Below are 18,879 nucleotides of genomic sequence, written 5' to 3'. Positions count from 1 at the left end.
CTACCATAATTATCACCAAATACACTTATTGTGTATTGACCTTTGTGGCTGGGGATGGTAAAATTTGGAGGGACACAGATTTTCCATCCCTGATGAATCACATATGTTGGCCTATGTGCTTGATAACCACACTGCTTTTTTTCTTAGGAACCAACAAGAACAGGAAGCTTATTGATGGACCACAATGCCTGCCTGGCAAGGTGCGTGTTGAGTCATAAATTGTGATAACCTACATAAGCATAAAGCTAGTTGGACTCACACTTATGAAAATCAACTATAAACAGAAGTAAAGTGCTGTAAATATTCAGTCCACAAATCATAATATATCCAACTTCCTTAGAAAGAATATAAGATTCAATTTCTTAAACATATTTATGATGCACTGCTATAAAAAGTGAGGCACAGCTCTGAAACAATAATACATACCTCTCCAACAGCTTGACATTGTTAAACTACAGTGATCAATAGGCATGTAAATATTTTATCCACTTTTTTAAGAAAGAAGAAGAAGAAAATATGGCAAGTATTTCAGAGGGGCGAAGTCTGAATACTTATGAAGCAGCCTCACTGATAAAAATCATCTCATGCTGCAGTGACACAATTAGCAAGCAGAACATAGCTACTATTCCAAAGCTAATGTTGGTTACTATGCAGCAGTTGTATTAATGATTATGCAAGTTAGTTCATTTGTAGCTAATCAATGGTCTCCTGAATTTAGTGAAATACTAAATATTTCAGTGAGCACAAGTTAGAATTCACAGAGAGAGAGGTAGAGAGAGAGAGAGAATGTGAAAACATCTATTTTCTTCAAACTTCTGGGTGTGTATTTATTCGCTTATTTTACAGAATTTGTTTAGCAGTTCTGAATTCATGCTTATGTCTGCTCACATTCTTTGTGGCAGAGGACTTCCAAGCTGAGCTCACATTACATGCATGTGCTGTCTTCTAAAATACACACTCGTTTAATAAATAAGGAGTTGAAAATGTTTCCATAATGGCCATGCTCTCCTGAATTAACAATTGGGCCCTTGGCAACTGACAGCTGCTTGAAAAAGAAATGTCATTGTCAAATGTTTTTTTTTTTTTTTTAATTGCCAGCATTTTTACTCATCCAGGTTTGATTCCCATGCCATGGTGAAATGGCCAAGTAAAATTTGTCCTGGTATATAAATAAACTAGTGGGGCAAATCTTACTTTATTTGGCAAAATTTCTATACCCCTTGATTGTAAATACAACATCAAAACATCCTGTAAACAGTTTCATCTTAATTTCTACCTGAAAAGAGGTGAGGTTTTGCTCTTTCATGAGACAGGAAGAGCATGGAAGAGACAGAGTCTAGATTCTATAATATATTCCATATGCTATATATCTTAAAATGGGTTCATCATTTTAACCCTTGGGTCCCTTCCATCTCTCCAATTCTGTGATTATATGATTCCTGGCTGAGTGTTTATATTTTTTTATTAAATTTGTTACCCACTTTATCTTGCCCAGGGCAGCCCAAAGCAACATGCAGCCAAACAGAAAGACCCCCCCCACCCTGCTGCAGAGATACATTAAAACCAAGAGAAAAAAGAAATGCAATAAAACATCCCACCCACTTCTAAAAGGTGTCCATGCCCATGGCTACACAGGAGAGAATTTCAACATGTTAAAATATATGTCTGATATATTTGTTCAGCCATTTGAAATCATGAAATAGGCTTATCCCCCTGCCCTTCTTTTTAAAGTGGAAAAGGATAGACGACATGCCATTGCTATTTTCAGTATCTGGAACCTGTTCTACACCATGCAACTGTTATAGCTGCTGATTGGACCCTTCTATCAGCAATTTTGTTGTTGCTGCCAAATCCCCTGGCAAGGAAGAAATCAAAATGCACTCCTTGAGTGCCACTTTGAATTCAATGAGGTATCCCTGTGATATGATGTCTTAACACCCAACTGTTTCTGAAGATATTCTTCCACTCCGAAGAGAAACTGGCTCGCCTCCCTCCCACTATGATCTGTGGGAAGGGGCAGGCATGAATCAGTCACTCTTTCTGTTCCAGGGCTGATGGCTAGAGCAACTGTGAAACAAAGCTCACTTTGTTCTTGCTTTCTGATTTTTAGCCGACTTTGACTGAAACTTGGGCAGACTACGCTTCTGATAGCAAAATCTCTGCTGCCCTGGACATTTCCTTGGAAACAAAAGGAAAACTTTGGGGTCGCTTTTCATTTCCCAATAATTTAATGTTGCATCATGCCACCCCAAATCTCTGAGTGGTGCAAGATACCAGGGGTTCCAGACGCTTACCCAACATTTGTGTCTTCTTTTGGAATGAGGCACTGTGCATACTGTGGTGTTCTTATGATATATGGTTTATTTCCACATACATCTTGTTTCTCCCATACCTAAAGCCTTTGATTCAAAGAGAAGTCAAACATTGCTCTCTCTCCAGCTTGCTGCTTTGCCTTTAGCTCACATCACTGCAAACTCTATGCCCCTAAACTCTGGCTTTCTTCTTCTAACTAACCACAAGTCTGGGGAGGGGGGCCCACCTGCTTGCCGTCTTCTTTGTCTCCCTTAATCGCCCATCACCCAGGAGATCACCTCATCAGAAAGCTAGCCTGGTTTATATTTTCACACTTGTTGGATCCAGGGATTAGAAGGGTCTTGAAATACAGCCTACTCTCCTTGCCCCAACTCATGACATCAGTAAGACAGTAAGAAGCTTATCAGTGATTGTCCAAATAGCCTTTTGCTAGAAATATGGGAAGCTATCAGGCAAGTCCTAGGTCAAGTCATGTCTAAGCTAGAGAGTCTTCAAACCATCACTCCTAATGCCATGACACAAATTTTCGGTCAGTCATAATTTATGCTGGCATTAGCCTTACAAGCAACCACTCCTGAAAGTTAGTTAAAGATAAACTTGATCCTTTCATCTTCCTGAACCTGAGCTCTGAGATAATCTAACTAAAAGAAAGGTGCTCTGGAAAAACAGGAGCGTGGGCATGGGCACCTTGAGAGCTGTAGCTGAGGTTTCAAAATGTATATTCACAGCACCTTCTAACTTGCAATCTATAAGATTCTTAGACTGAATATGGATACCACTTGGAGAACAGAATTCTTTAACAATGTGGCAAATTCACAAAAAATGTGCTGGCCTGTCCCTAGAAAAAAGCAGGAACAGTTCAGATGCCATGGCAAAAGCTGTAGCAATTGCTTCCAAAGAAAGTGCCTTCACAGAGGAATATTATATATGTACACAAGTCTGCAAAAATTCTGTGGAAAAAATATGTTGCACTGCAGCAATGGTGATAAGAAGTAAACATGTCCTGGGCTGACAATGACAAAATTGTGTTGTTCTTGTTTCATCACAGAGAATAATGAACTTTCATGTTCCAAAACTAATAGGTAATTTTGCTGTTGAGAGGGAAAGGCTGCAGCTGTGGTACATCACTTATACTATACACAAATCCTTGATAAGCTTCTTGTCTCTTAGCTGCATATGAGATTGTGACTGATGACTACAGAAATACAAGCTCAAGACTGATGGCATTAAAGTGTATGAAGCACATTTAGCATTGTTACAGATGATGCATTTGATGATGCAATCATTTTTGTATGCCTCATGCATTAGGATTTATTACCCACTTTTCATTTCCATCCCTCCCCCACCCAAAAATAATGCTGTGCTGTCAAAAGTAACAAAATCACCTTATTTCAAGGTCTATTGATAGTGTATTTTTCTGGTTTGGCCTACGATCCTATACCTACTTACCTGAGAGTAAGTTCAACTGAACTCAATAGGAGATGTGTATGGGATTGGACTGCACAATGTCTTCCATCCCTGTAACAGCACAGGGTGCAACAAATTTAACAAAAGGCATAATCCATAGTGTGGGCAGCTCCAGCCAAGGTTAAAAAGAGAAAAGTTATGAATGTGTTTGAATGCCCCCTGCTGAAATCAATGGGGCTTAAAATAGACCCTTCCTACATATGCTAGACTGGGTCATCCTCTTAGTATTTCAATATTAATAAAATACAAAACATAGAGTACTTGAAAAAGCACATCTTTTTCCAACAAAAAGTGCTTTGCTCTGTGTCAGGAAACCCCCCTCACCCCGGCAGGTAGCATTCCCAGGTCATTTGCAGTACAGGGAACGACCTTCCCCTTTGAGCAGTTCGTCATCCTCCTCGAGGCGACCACTCCTCCAGTGGGGAGGGGGAGATGGAAGCAGGAAGTCGGGGCAGGGGCTGTGTCAGGATCACAGAGCCTCAGCACCAAGCAGGAAGCGGGGAACAGGAACCTGTTCCCGCGCTCTGATCTCGCAGGGAGGAAGGACGTGGAAGGGGGAGGCGGGGGTTCAGAATCCCGCGCCTCCTGTGTTGGACCAAGAACCGGAAACGGTCACTCCCGGACTCTGCAGAGGGATGAGATGTACGTTTTTACTTTAGCTCCACTGTAAATATCTGCACAATAAAGAACTTAGTTGTTAGAAGTTCTGCTTCTGGCTGATCACTCATGAGCAACCACTGAACGCTCTTACACTCTGTTTTCAGACAATGCTCTGGTGATCTTGTAGTGAAAGCAGGTTTCATAGCCCAAAACAGTCCCTCTCGCATGCTCTTTGCAGCTTGGTGCTGTGTAAAGGACCAATGGAAATATGTGCGCTAAGGCATGTTTAACTCTGCACAATATCATGCTAACACCTGAAACTGAAAACAGAATGGCACTCTCCTTTATTTCTAAAAGTGCATATAATCAGAACAACATAGGTGTTTACTTCATATATACCAAACCTTAACCTTGCCATTCTTAAGCTATCATATGTGGCCAAGTTGTACTTCTTTAGTAAGATATTCAAGTTCACCAGTTACTACAATGGAACATGAAGTGAGGGAGGGGGATGTTCCCCAATGTATGCAGGTCACAAGCTAAACATCATTTAGAAATGTATATCTGTGTGTGATTCAGCAGGCCCTGTCCACTACACATTTTTCACAGACAGATACCCAACATGCAGGTAGAACATTGTAGGTAGAAACTGGTAATCAGATGTTTATGGCCTCTGAACATGAAACAAATTATTTTACTGCTGTTATGGTGCTTAATATTCATACATCTATCCTTGACAAAATTATCTAATCCTTTAAATCTCTGCTAGTGCCCATCATATCTGTCATAATGATAATCATGCTATAATATTTAGGTGTTAATTATGCACTGCAACCTTCCAATTTATCTGTCACTATCATTGAGTGGCAAAGTGGTTTTCTGGGGGTTGCATACAGAGATTTTACTCGTGTAAGCTCCTTAAGTCTGAAGACCACCTGTTTCTTGTATAAGTTGCATGTCAGTTAGAACTTATCAGTCCAAGAAGTATGAAAAAACAAATGCTATGGTCTTGCAAAGAGGCCCATTGTTAAGCCAGGCTATTTTATTTAGAATGTGCTTCTATATTAAAAGTCCTATAGAATTTACTTCACACACTGGGTGGGTTTGCATGTTGTGGTAAACTGTGGCTAGTGGTAAACCATGGCTACCAACCTGGTTCCTTTACATTGGAGATCAGGGGCAAAAAACCACAATCCTTGACATAGCCTCATGTCCAAACCAGGAGTCTTGGTTTGTTTTGCTCCAAACAAACCATGATCTAAAGATAGTCTTGGCTTACCAGTTAACCATGGCTTGCTGCAATGTTCAAACACAGCTTTAATAGGAATTAACTTGTTTAAAACAAAATAATTTCACAAACAATTGCAATATATGTATGTATGTATGTATGTACATTACAAAGTCTGGATTCAGCCTGTTATATTTATTGGGATTTGTAAAACCACAAAATTTAGATATAGAGATGTGCATTTATAGATAGTGCACATTGGCAATATGTGGGTCATCTACTGAATGCTATTATAACATTCAGGGGTGCCAACCTGAATAAAATATGGGGGGGCAGGTAGGCCCTCCCCTGCATTATCAATCACATGATGCAGCACGCGCACACCATTTGAATAGCCATGTCCCTCAACTTTGGAAATGACCAGCCCCCTCAAATACTTTAGGGGGGGCAAATAAACATCAGGCCCTAGCAGTTGGCTCCCATGTTAGCACCTAATTTGTAGATTAGCCCTCTGCCACATATTAGCACTTTTGGGGAATAAAGAAGCAGAGGAGCTCAAAACTATTCTGCTTTCATAGGCACCTAAGCAGAGTAGTGTATGTACATGGAGATATTTCCATACTGGTACAAAACAAACTGTGAAAGGACCTGAGGTCCTATTACAGTGAAATAGTTACATACCACAAGTCCAATTATAATAAGCTCACAATGACTGTCCAATGGCAGGCTCACATGATCTCTTCTTTTGGTTTGGGGAACAGAGAACAAAGACCTAAGTATAGATAAGTATTAATTAGTCTTATATTAATAAATCAACTGATTAATGGTGGCTCTGTTATATTTACTGAATTGTTCCATTTCATATAGGGTTTGATTGTTTTTGTCACACTGTTGTTGTTGTTGTTTTATGGCTTCACATATGACTGTTAAAACATTTAGAAAAGTCTACTCTCAATGAACTAATCAGCATATCATAGAAATGCAACAATGATTGCTTCTGCTATTCAAATCAGTACAAGGAAACATTCAAGTAGGCAGATAAAGTGACTGCCTAGCTGATGGTGAAAAAACAATGCAATACTGAATGGCATATAGCTAACATGGGTTGACACTTGCAGCTGTATTCCATTTCTCTTTATTCCACCAGCATCTCACCTCTCTACAAGGATTGCCTCCTTTTCAGAAACTGGGTACGCAATCGTTTAGCAGCTGTGCACAGCTACTCTTCAGATAGGTTGTGAGCTTCCATTTATCATCATCAGCTAACCTGTACACTCTCAAAGTACAGTATACAATTACAACAAATCAAAACAACTGACCATAGTTAAAAGCAGTAGAAAAACAAATACGTTTGGGGCTAGGTCAAATAAAAACACTGTAAAAAGGTTAGAGCACGCTTCTACAACTTGGTGCCCTCCAGATATTTTGGACATGCTCGTTAATGGCAAATGAAGTTCAAAATGTTAGAAGGCTGCTCTAGACTAGAGAATAAAAAGGTTTTCACCTGATGTCTAAATGACAAAAAATCTGGGGATGCAGCCTGTTGAAACTGTATCGCCTCACATAAATATGGGGCTGAATCCAAACTTGCAAAAAGAAAAGAAAAAAGAATTTCTCTTTCCATTTGAAGAAGGGACCAAGATCGAAGAAGGATCACACTAGGCAAAGGGGGGTGGGGAGAAGCAATTTTACTAATTCCCACTTCTGTCTGCATCCCCTGCCACCGCCACCCATGCTGTTCCAAGAGGGGGTGGCAGTATAGGCAGAAGGGGCAACTGGCAAAAATCTGCCCATAGGCTGTCTGGATCCATAGGTAATCTGGATTTCTCACGTCTGATTCAATATACTTTGCCAACAATGCCAGTGGTGGTATAATGGTTAGCTTGTAAACTAGGACTGGATGACCAAAGGCAGTCACTTAGCCTAACCAAGTGATGGCCAAACTTGGTCTCCAGCTGTTTTGGGACTACAACTCCCATAATCCCTAGCTAACAGGACCAGTGGTCAGGGATGATGGGGACTGTAGTCCCCAAACAGCTGGAGGGCCAAGTTTGGCAATCACTGGCCTAACCTATCTCACAGATACAGGTAGGTAGCCATGTTGGACTGCATGCACACGAAAGCTCATACCAAGAACAAACTTAGTTGGTCTCTAAGGTGCTACTGGAAGGAATTTTTTATTTTTTATTTTGTTTTGACTATCTCACAGAGTTGTTGTGGGGATTAAATGAGGAAGGGATAGATCCACCTTGAGCTCCTTGGTGGAAAGGTTGGATATAAATACAACTTGAAATAATTAAATGCATCCCAATCCTTTCCTCATGCTTACTAAGAAGGATGCCCCACTATGTTTAATGGGCTTTATTCCTAGATAACTCTGAATGTGACTGCAGCCTGTGATGCAGGTACCTGGAAGTTGATGCGAATTTTAAATTGTTTTAGGGTTTTAAGTTCTTGTGTGTGTTAATGTATCATATTTTTTTCTTATTTTATGGTTTTATCTTTTTGTAAAGTGCTTTGAGTGTTGTTGTTTTTTACAATCAAGCAGCGTATGAATTTTATGAAATAGATAAAATAAATAAAAGTAAAATGCAATTATTTAGAAGCTAGTGTTGTATGTTTCATCAGCATTTGGCTTATATACTCTCCCCTGAAAGGTTGCATACCCACAACCTGAGACTTCTGCACAGAAATGGTCACTGCTCTTCCTGCTTCAAGTCCTTCTTAGAACTAGGAGAAAGCAGGGTGAGGGAAGGTGAGGAATCTACTAAGCCAGGCATGTCCAACAGGTAGATCGTGATCTACCAGTAGATCACTGGACGTCTTGTGGTAGATCACTGGTAGATCACTGGCTCCCTCCAAAGAAGCTCAACAACTTTGGCTCCCCTAAAAAAAAGCTCAACATTTTTGCCTTGCACCCCAAAAAGCGGGGCTTTCCTCCTCCGTCAAACAAGCTCAACATCTTTGACCTGAACCCCTAAAAATGGGCCTTCCTCCTTCCTAAAAGAAGCTCAACAACTTTGACCTGAACCCCCCAAAAGGGGGTAGATCACTGCCAGTTTTTAACTCTGTGAGTAGATCACAGTCTCTTGGGAGTTGGCCACCCCTGTACTAAGCCATCTGTTACCAGAACAGCCTCTTCTTCTTCTGCCACACCCTATGTGCCTTCCTCTGTCTCAGACTGCCCTAACTCTTCTTCCTCCCCCTACCTTGGCTCCTGCTTTGTGGGTGATGACAAACCCCATAAATTGCTGGCCCCCTCTCCTGGGTCACCCCCCTGACCCCCTGCCTCTGTCACACATTCTTCAGAGCCCTGCCAGTCCCTCACATTAGCATATTTTTAAAGATATATTTATTTCAGCTGTATGAAAAGGTATCTGTCTTAGGTGTCAGTTCTGTATTGTTTTAAAATCTCTCTTTAGCTGTTGTTTTTTGTATTGTTTTAAAAACTATTCTTAGCTGTGGGCATACATTTCTACTGTATGTTTGTAAATCACCCTGATGCACATGTAAAAAACAATTCATAAATTAATGAATAATAACTTAGTTATTTGTCCTGCATTTAAGTTCTGCCATTTCAGCCACATTCTGCTCAGCAAATTCACACAAGGCCAAGGGTATGCATTTTGTATCTTTTTGCTGTTTCTTGCATTTAATGATTTTTCAAATGGAACAAAACTTTATTAGTTGCCGTGGCCTTTTGTGCAAAGAGAAATAAGAAAAACCTTCCTAAACATTGATTGTTTCTATGTCAATAATTCTTTTGAACTTTCAGCCTTTTAACAATGTAGCTTTGCTGAGAATAATCCCACTCGGTGTGACTTCTCATGGTTACAAATGTTGCCTGTGTTCTTAAGTATTTGCACAATTAAAATCATAACAAGCATCCTAAAGCACAAACAAGATAATAATGTTAACAAAACTGTACATAACCTGTCATTGAACCAAAGGCTCAAGTTTACATATAAAAATTTAAATATAACAGTATTTCCTATTTTATATGCATCAATATATATGCAGTTTATTTTATGCAAATATTCTATATATGTTAAGGTTATTAAACATGCAATGCAAAAATGATACATGTCTTAAAACTCCCTACATACATATTTATAGAATATCTTAAGATAGTCTCTATCTGCATAATGCTTTGTTGAAGTCCTTGCTATTTAGGTGATCCATACTTCAAACAATTCTAAAATACATATTTACAATAAGACTATAATATATCCAAAATGTCATTGCATCTTGTTGTATCTCATTTTGCACACTTACAGGAGGGATTTCTGTATCTGGTCCTTTCAATATAGTCTTTCAGTTTAACAATGAGAAAAAGAATAATCCAGCAGCCAAATCCTGCTTGGCATAATTCCCAGCTGACATGAATAGGATGCAAAACCTTAACAAATTGAAAAGTAAGCCAAGAAAAGCTGTGAATATACGCATATTTCATGATGAACATGTTTATTTGTCTACATAATATATAAAATGGCTCAACAAGTTTAAAATGTGGTTGTTCTTTGAGCTATACAAGTACATCAGATACGTACGAAAAGTAAACACACAATGTTAACCGCAATTAGGATTTTTCAAATGTGAAAGTATTTTATCGAAGCTCAACATGAGAAACACACAGAACTATGTGGCAAAGAAGTAAATGCTGTGAAGGTGTCCCCATTACAAGTAGTCATTACAAGTGAGGTCCCAATGACTTCTCACATACCAGTTGGTAATAAACAAATTGTGATCAGCGGGCAACCAAGGCTACAGATCCTCAAATTCCTGCATGTACAGTAGTTTCCAGAGTAAAAAGTAATAAAATTACACACTGATAGTCATAAACTATTGATGAGGAGGGAAATACCGGGTAAGCAAAATGAATAGACCCTGATGTTGGGAAAGATGGCGGGCACAAGGAGAAGGGGATGACAGAGGATGAGATGGTTGGACAGTGTTCTTGAAGCAACTAGCATGAGTTTGGCCAAACTATGGGAGGCAGTGAAAGATAGGCGTGCTTTGGTCCATGGGGTCACGGAGTCGGACACGAATGAACGACTGAACAACAACAAACTAAAAGCAACCACTTTGCAGTGGAACTGCTCTGTGGTGGTTCCAGTTCTGCTTGGATAATACCTGGGGAGTGCTCATCAGCCCTTTGGAGCCTTCAATGTGGGTTTAATTTAAATGCTATTTAACATCTACATGAAACTACTGAGTGGGGTCATCTGGAGTTTTGGAATACGTTGTCAGCAACACGCTGGTGACATGCAGCTCTATTTGTCTATCTCTCCTTTACACCTGCAGGCGAGGCAGTGAATGTGCTGGACTGCTGTATTTCCTCAGTAATGGACTGGACGAGAGCCAACAAACTGAAACTCAACCCAGATAAGACCGAGTCACTGTTAGTGGTTCCCTAGACTGGATGGATGGGAGGGTTGCCTGCTCTTGATGGGGTTACACTTCCTCTGAAGGAGAGGGTTACACAGCTTGCGGGATTTCTGGATCCTTCGCTGTTGTTTGAGGCTTACTGGTGGCTCAGAGTGCCTTCCATCAGCTGCACCCCTATCTTGGCAGGGATAGCCAAACGTATGCTTACTATGCTCTAGTACAGGGGTGGCCAACTTCCAAGAGACTGTGATCTACTCACAGAGTTAAAAACTGGCAGTGATCTACCCCCTTTTGAGGGGTTCAGGTCTAAGTTGTTAATCTTTTTTTTAGGAAGGAAAGCCCTGTTTTTTGAGGTTCAGGTCAAAGTTGTTAAGAGGAGGAAAGCCCCGTTTTTTGGGGGGTGCAGGGCAACAATGTTGAGCTTTTGGGGGGCAAGGTTGTTGAGCTTCTTTGGGGGAAGCCAGTGATGTACCAGTGATCTACCACAGACGTCCAGTGATCTACCGGTAGATCACGATCTACCTGTTGGACGTGCCTGCTCTAGTAAACTCTAGGATAGATTACTGCAACACATTATGTAGGGCTGCCTCTGAAGACAGTTCAGAAACTTCAGCTGGTGCAGAATTTGGAGGCCAGGTTCAGACCCTCCAAGTGTCCCTATTTTCCATGGACGTCCATGATTTAGGAAAGCCATCCCAATTTCTGATTTGATCCCGGAATGTCCAACTTTTGCTTAGGATGTCCCCATTTTCATTGGAGAAATGTTGGAGGGTATGGAGGTTGCTCACTGGTGCAAGATTAATTAAGCATATAATGCTAATCCTGGCATGACTGCATTAACTGCCAGTTATTTTTGACCTGTAAAACCTTAAACTGCTCAGGACCACAATTCAGGACCACATATTTAAACTATGTGCAAGGCATTTATTGTTTTTATGGTATGTATTTTTGTGCTTTTATACTGTAATCCTCCGTGTGATCTTCGTATGAAGGATAGTATAGAAATTTAATTTAATAAGAATAAGAATATTATTAGAATTTTACAAGCTCCAATGAAATAACCCATTTTCTTTCCCATTTTACAATTCAGGACTGGAGCTGAGAGGGTAAGTTGCTTACAGTAATTCTCAGCTGGGATTTGCACCAATACATCCATTTTTATTTCCAACAGTTCACCTATTGATTTACAAATTACTCACATGCCATTTTTATTTCAGAAAAGAGATCTTAACAAAAAGTGTATTTCTATATTTCATGGATCTTCTTCCCTTTCAAATGTATTCTACTGTGAAAGAGGCTTATAAAGAGTTTTAGGTCATGTTTAAATGCATTGTACCAAACAACTATGGCACCAACTGTACCACCAGTTAAATGTACCAAGCATCTATGGTACAAGTGCTTGATGATAAGAGAGTATAGAAGACTGAACTGAAGAGAATCATTCTGATGTTTTGGTACCAATTATTGACCTGCTAAAAGTAAGCACAAATATTCTCTAGATTTTCTTGGCTCATGAAATTAGGGTGGCTTAAATTTGTATAAATGATCAACACTCAGTTCTGTATTTGCAACTAGAAACTGATTAGAAGTCAACATGGCATACATATAAGATTAAGAAGTAGTATTACTATCATCATCAACAACAATGTGATTCATATATGCTCAGCAAATGGCAAGATCATTTTGCTGATGTAATTCCAATCATGGCCAGCCAGGGCCAGAGCAAGTGTGTGTCAGCTTAAATCAGTTTAGTCCCAATACATTGGTTAGAATAATTCATTTTGAATAGCTTGTAGATTGAGGTCTGCTTATATTCTTCTACTTCTCACAAATCTTCCCTTTGAAAGTATCATGAAATATTTAATTTTTTGTACCTTCTGAAAAGACGTGTCAGCTGTTCAGATTATTTAAGTGCTGGGGACTATTTCCAAAATTTTATGTACACACTAATAGCATGTGGAAGAAAAAAGCAATGTAAGAAATTGCCCTGCGTGGTCCTAAGTAACTGCATTTTATAATATACAAAAAGCAGCCTGTAATTACACTGATAGATTTCTCCCTACAGTGCCAGCTGTATAAACTTCGCTTTGACAGAGGCATATTTCTTTTTCATTGAGTTAGTACAACAGTTTACATCTAGGGGACATTAAAAAGTTGCAATGTATGAAACATGGGAAACTAGTTATGTTCTATTGATTAAAGAATGTAGGGAAAGGGGGCATTTATTATAGACATTTATTAGGGGAAAGTAACTGCTGAAGGGATGTAACTTAGATAAGAGAGTTCAAACAGCTTTGCCTCATCTGTTTCATTTGAATCCCACAATTCTGAAGAAGTGGGGCAGCAAATGCAAGTTCAGAAAAGATAGAGCATACATGACTTTTAAAAGTTTAAATGTGCTGAATGTGGATATCCCTTGCAATGAAAAGGATCCATGGAAGGGTTTTCTATTGATGAGTGAACACAAATTTGTGAATTAGGAAGCTGTGGGGAGGGGGGGGGAACACTTCCACTGAACAGTAGGAATCTCTACTTCCCTGTGAGCTCCATCCACACAAGCAGGAAACAATATCTGAAATAAGATGAGTTTGGGCAGTGAGCGTAGGCTGTATGCAGAGACCCTTCTAACCCTTGGATCCAGCAAGTGTGAAAATATAAACCAGACTAGTTTCTGGATTAGATGATTGCCTGGGTGAAGGGAAACAAAGTGAAAGGGGCTCTGTGCAAGACAGCAAATGGGTGTGCCCCCCCCCCCTTTCAGTTAGTTAGAAGGACAAAGCCAAAGTTGAGGTCTATAAGCAAAGCAGCAAGCTTGGAATAGCCTTCAATCCAAGGTTACAATTACTGGAGAAACAAGACCCTTTTGGGGTGTTAATGCTGTGAACCCCTCCACCATAGGCTCAAATTGTATATTTGTATAAATAAACCACATATCATAAAGACACCACAGACTCTGCTGTGCCTTGTTCTGAAGGAAACACAAACTGTTTGTAAGCGTCTGGAACCCCTGTAATCTCGCACCACTTTGGAGACTGGGGTGGTGAGTGACACGGGTGCTAGAAGTGGGATATTTTAACACTTTCTGGATCAGGGTTAGAAGGATCTTTGCATATGGCCTACTCACACACACCCAAAGTAAAAGAGAAAGGGTTAAAATTGCTAGATAACTGGTATAATCTTACTGGGATTGCAATGCTCTCAGATGTTTGTCAAGACATTACTACTATCCAGTTCCAAGCCACGTTTTAATTCAGCATTCATCATTTTCCTCTGGAAAAGGCCTTCAGCTTTTCCTCTGTTATTTTCTTGGTAGCCTTGGAAACCACCTGAAAACACACCGTGGAGTAAAATTTCAAATTGCTGCTGTGGAATTTGAGAGAAATTGGATGTGATTTATTTTTCAGAAGATGAGGCTGAGGAAAAGCACTATTGGTCTCATCCGCTCAATCCCCTGGAGCCTGTCTTTGCCTGAAGGGAAAGTCCCTAATTCGCTGAAGAGCTGAAACCCATCAGCTACCCTCACTGGTTTAGCCAGCTAGTTAAAGCTGTTCCCAGGGTGTGGCTGCTGTTGGGTTCTGTCAGCTTCTAGGAGCCACCGGTGACAGCTGAGTGCAGGGTGGGGACCAAAGGTGGACTAACTACCCTAGAAGAGGTACTACCTCTCCCCTAACACACCACACATCCCAGAAGTTTTGTAAGTTTGCATAATTCATCAGATCTCATGGCTTCTCCTACACAAAAGGAGGCAATAAGATTTGAATGGACAATGTTTATTATGTGTTGCATGGTACGCCATCAGATAGTCACACTGACAACACTTTTTAGCCGTAACGCAGAAGATGTAAAGTAACAACCACCACATTCTTGTGAATCAGTTCTCACTTCTGGTACGTCTATAGCTGTGTGATCACACCACATTTTAAAGTATGTTTCTCAGTTCAGATATCTTCTATTCCGTAGCATATTTTAACAGCTTCATATAAAATACGGACATATCGGTTTCCCCACTGCACTAAACCAAAATGTACTGTCCCTGTGTTAAATTAAATGCGCTAAGCCCAAGGGTAAACATATTTCAGAAGATTGTTTTTTGGGGAGGGAACTGAGTTTGGTTGGTTGGTTGGTTGGTGTTGAGCTGAAAAAGGGATGTGAAGGGAAAGAAACAGTTTCAGTAGCTTTCATATGTTTTAAATTGGAATTTTATTAGATTTTGAAAGTACTAGTCACAAATGGCCTAGCTGCACTGCAAACATCAAAGCCTCCAAATGGCATGGGATGCATAGAAAAATGCTTCAACTCTACATTCTCTAACTCCAGCTCCTTATAGGTTTATTTATTCCCTCTTATGCACCATAAAACACACCAAATTAACAGCACTCACCTATATCTATTTTTTTTATTTAAAAAAATGGACACAGAAACAGCAGTCACAAATGGGAATATTTGTTTATCACTACACCACAACAGCCCACAGTCTCTAGTTCTACATCTCCATTACAGGCATTCCAAGTCCTTAAAACACGGACCATCACTACCCCCAAATTGTGCATCCTTGATTCATTGGGTTCCCTTGAAAATAATCACCAGTGCACTCCATATATTTAATAGACAGTTAAAGCTCATTATTTCCCCCAAATAATCCTGGGAACTGTAGTTTACCCCTCATGGAGCTATGGTTCCTAGCGCCCATAACAAACTACAGTCCCCAGCATTCTTTGTGCTTTAAATGTACACAATTTAGACATGATATCCCTCCCCGACCCCATTGCAACTCTTGAGTCTAGTCTTTCCGGCTCCACACCAAGCCCTTACAGCTGCCTCAGCACCACCTTTTATTCAAATCCCTACTGCTCTTGCTGTTACATTCACCCCACAAATCCAACATCCCAGATTCCCAAGTCGGTAGCATTCCCCCCCCCAAAAGTCCTATTCTCCTAAACCCAACCCTCACACCGTATTCTCACCATATCTGTCTCCAAATCTCTCGTCCTTAACTCCTGGCGCAACAGGAGAAACCACTTCCCGCCTCCCTCCCAAAATCGAGGAAGCAGAGTTTTATGTCCAGCATCACCACCATCATTTCCCCCTCTTCCTCTCCTGACTGCACGCAAATATAAATAAATAAATGTTCCCACGGTGCTAATTTAAACCCCCCTTTTCATGGGGGGGAGGTGACTGACAAGCCCCAGCTGCCCGCACCAAATCTCCTCAGCCAAGGCAGAAGCTCCCCAGTGCCTCGCACCCCATTTCCTGCCCCAGCCCTCCCCCACCCCCGTTTCACCCCTCCCCAAATGTCTTCCTTCGCACCTCGTGGCCACAACGAGCAGTGCTCGGTCCTCCCCCGGGAGGGAAGACAAAGCGGCGGCGGCGGCAGTGCACCTGCCGGCGCCCGCGCGGCTGTCCGCCCCCCACCCCCGCTCCTCTCTTCCCGGTTACACGACCGTGAGGGAAGCGGCAGAGCAGCGGTTTTTGCCCCGGACTTGACGCCTTTCGCCGTCGCTCAGCGAGCCTCAGTCAGCCCCAACTTTCCGACCTCCTCAAGGGCGCAGCAACAAGCCGCGCTCGCCAGAGAGAGAGAGGGAGAGAGAGAGAGGACGGGAGTGTAGGGAAAAGGAAGGCGCTCAGAAACGCGGGGCGGCCGAGGGAGCTGCCCGGGTCCCTCCGCTCGCCAAAGGCAAACAAACTCCGGCGGCAGCGGGGCTGCGCGCGCCAAAACAGGCCGAAATGAAACCCAGAAGCCGGCCCGGACTGGGCTGCATCGCGGCGCCCGCCCCTCACTCTGCCCGCGCTGCGTTGCGTTGCCGCCGCTGCTGTTTGCTCCCGCCGCCACCCGAGCACCCCTCGCCTCACTCACCGTAAGGAGAGGCAGCGGCGTCCCCCTTCCTAGCCATGGTCGCCCGCCGTCTTTCGGCTTCGTGGAGCCTGGTGCCCGGGCGCCTCTCTCCGTGCGCTGCTCAGCGTGTTCTTTGTTGCTGTGATGGCATGAGAGCAGGCAGGCAGCCGCAGGCGGGCTCTGAAGCAGCAGAAGCGGCGGGAGCCACCGAGCGCTGGGTCGGTTGTTGTTTTTTCCCCTCCTCGCCGAGCTTCTCGCGCCCCGAGAGCGACCCCCCCTCTCGTCGCTCCTGCGCTGGTTAAGGCAGAGGGGCTGCAGCAGGTAAACACTGAGGCGAGCTGTGAGGCGGCGGCGGTAGCAGCAGCAGCAGCTGCAGTTGCTGAATGCCTTCCCGGCCTTCCCATGCACGCGGGGAGGGAGGGGGCACGTGGGACTGCCCCCCGCGCCTCAGCCCGCCCCGCCATCCATATGCAGCGAGCCAGACCGCGCCGAGAGCCCCCGAGGGCGCCAATGAGTCCGCCCACCGGCCAGAGAGGCCCGCCAACTTTAGGCCCGAGGGGCTTCTTCTGGGAAGCCTAACTTTGGCCACGCAGGGGCGTCTGTGCTTAAGGCCGGTGGGGGACAGTCAAATACGCGTTTACTCATTTCTTCTCTTACCCCCTCCCCACTTGTTGGAGAGAGGCGCTGTGGAGTTTCGACTTTCCCAAATGTGGTAGGGGTACCGCCTATTATTATTATTAGACAGTAGAAATTCTCTTCAGGCACGCGAAAGGCAGCAGCCCGGGAGTTGGGGAAATCCTCAATGACTAGGGGGTGCTGTCTACATTTTAAGGCAATATTTGGCTTTGCGGGGTGGTCCTTGCCCGAACGGCGCCTTTCCCCACATGCAAAGTTGCCCTTGGAAAGTTTGCTCTCGGTTTTCTAGGCTCCCTTGGAGCTGTCCTTTCCTCCCGTGCTGATGAAGGAAGTTTCGCTGCGCGACAGGGATGGAGCAGCTTAGGCCTCGTGCTCGCAGCCTTGGAGAATCCTCCTTCAAAGCTTGGCGATGCAGTCGATCTGAAGGCTTCATTGCATTATTATTTTTTAAAAAAAGATTTTGTATTTTAAGATTGTGATAAGGAATAGAGAGGGGTGGCAGTGTGCATATAAACCCATCAGTCATACTCTGAGGAGACCCACTAAAATCTATGGTCAAATTACTTAACTCCATTGATTTTAATGGGTCTGCTCTGAGTATGACTAAAATTGGGTGTCGCCCTGTAGGTACATGTATAAGGTGCAGGAATTTCATTTCCCCTGCTCTGAGACATAAGTCTCAGGACCACTTATGAAGAACAGAGAAGACTCAAAGCGCTGGTTACTTGCATTACTTGCCGTCTTTGTGGGTATGCATGTAAAAGAATCCATAATAAATGAGTTCAGTGAACCTGCACTATGCAACAAGTAAAATGAAAGTTTTCATTAATATTAACTTATAAATATTTTATTTGAGCAAACTTTCATTCCAAAGGTCTTTTTGAGCCACGCCAAGCTATATGTTCAAAGTAAAAGTAAAAAAAAAAAAAGCCTCCCATGCATCTGTTGAGCCAGATTTTGATTATTTCCCATTTTGTCAGGATTATTTGACAATGTGGGCAATGGGTGAGCTGCCAGTAGGCCATTAAACATGGTTTAAGGTGATGATCGAACAGCCTTGGTTCTGGTTTATGTCTGTATGGAAGGCTGCCTGGGAACTGTATCCATGTTACCTTAAGGGGAAAAGGAAAGGGAAATGGGATTTCAGCAAATATATTTTAATGGTATTGAGTCTTTTATTTTTCACAAGTTGTTCTTCTTAATCAAAATACCAATATATTTTATGGCAAAGAACTCTCACTAGAATAATGTGTTTTATTTTATTGCAATTTATATTACAACTTAATCAGAACTGGTTTGAGTGTGATGAATCTGGCTTCTAGGGTCTCCCCAGATCTAAGCTCTGACGAATGATTAAGGTCACATTTAATATATGCTGATCTCCCAGAAGCATTGGCTAGTCTTCACCTCTACA

At 42.2% G+C, this 18,879-nt stretch overlaps 1 protein-coding gene across 3 annotated transcripts in view; it reads right to left on the bottom strand.

The window, feature by feature from the left end:
• SLC44A5 (solute carrier family 44 member 5) overlaps window positions 1-17,015 on the bottom strand; it is a 155,924-nt gene extending 138,909 nt beyond the window's left edge. For all 3 annotated transcript variants that reach the window (XM_033151796.1, XM_033151794.1, XM_033151798.1), the window contains exon 1: window positions 16,851-17,015. In XM_033151796.1, coding sequence (XP_033007687.1) covers window positions 16,851-16,887 — 37 coding nt within the window. In that variant the 5' untranslated portion in view covers window positions 16,888-17,015. The remainder of the gene's footprint in view (window positions 1-16,850) is intronic.
• Between the last annotated feature and the right edge of the window lie 1,864 nt (window positions 17,016-18,879).

Source organism: Lacerta agilis, chromosome 6 (genome assembly GCF_009819535.1).
Source record: "Lacerta agilis isolate rLacAgi1 chromosome 6, rLacAgi1.pri, whole genome shotgun sequence".
Classification (NCBI taxonomy): Eukaryota; Metazoa; Chordata; class Lepidosauria; order Squamata; family Lacertidae; genus Lacerta; species Lacerta agilis.
Note: the sequence above shows the minus strand (reverse complement) of the source record. Positions and strands in the feature narration are given on the sequence as shown.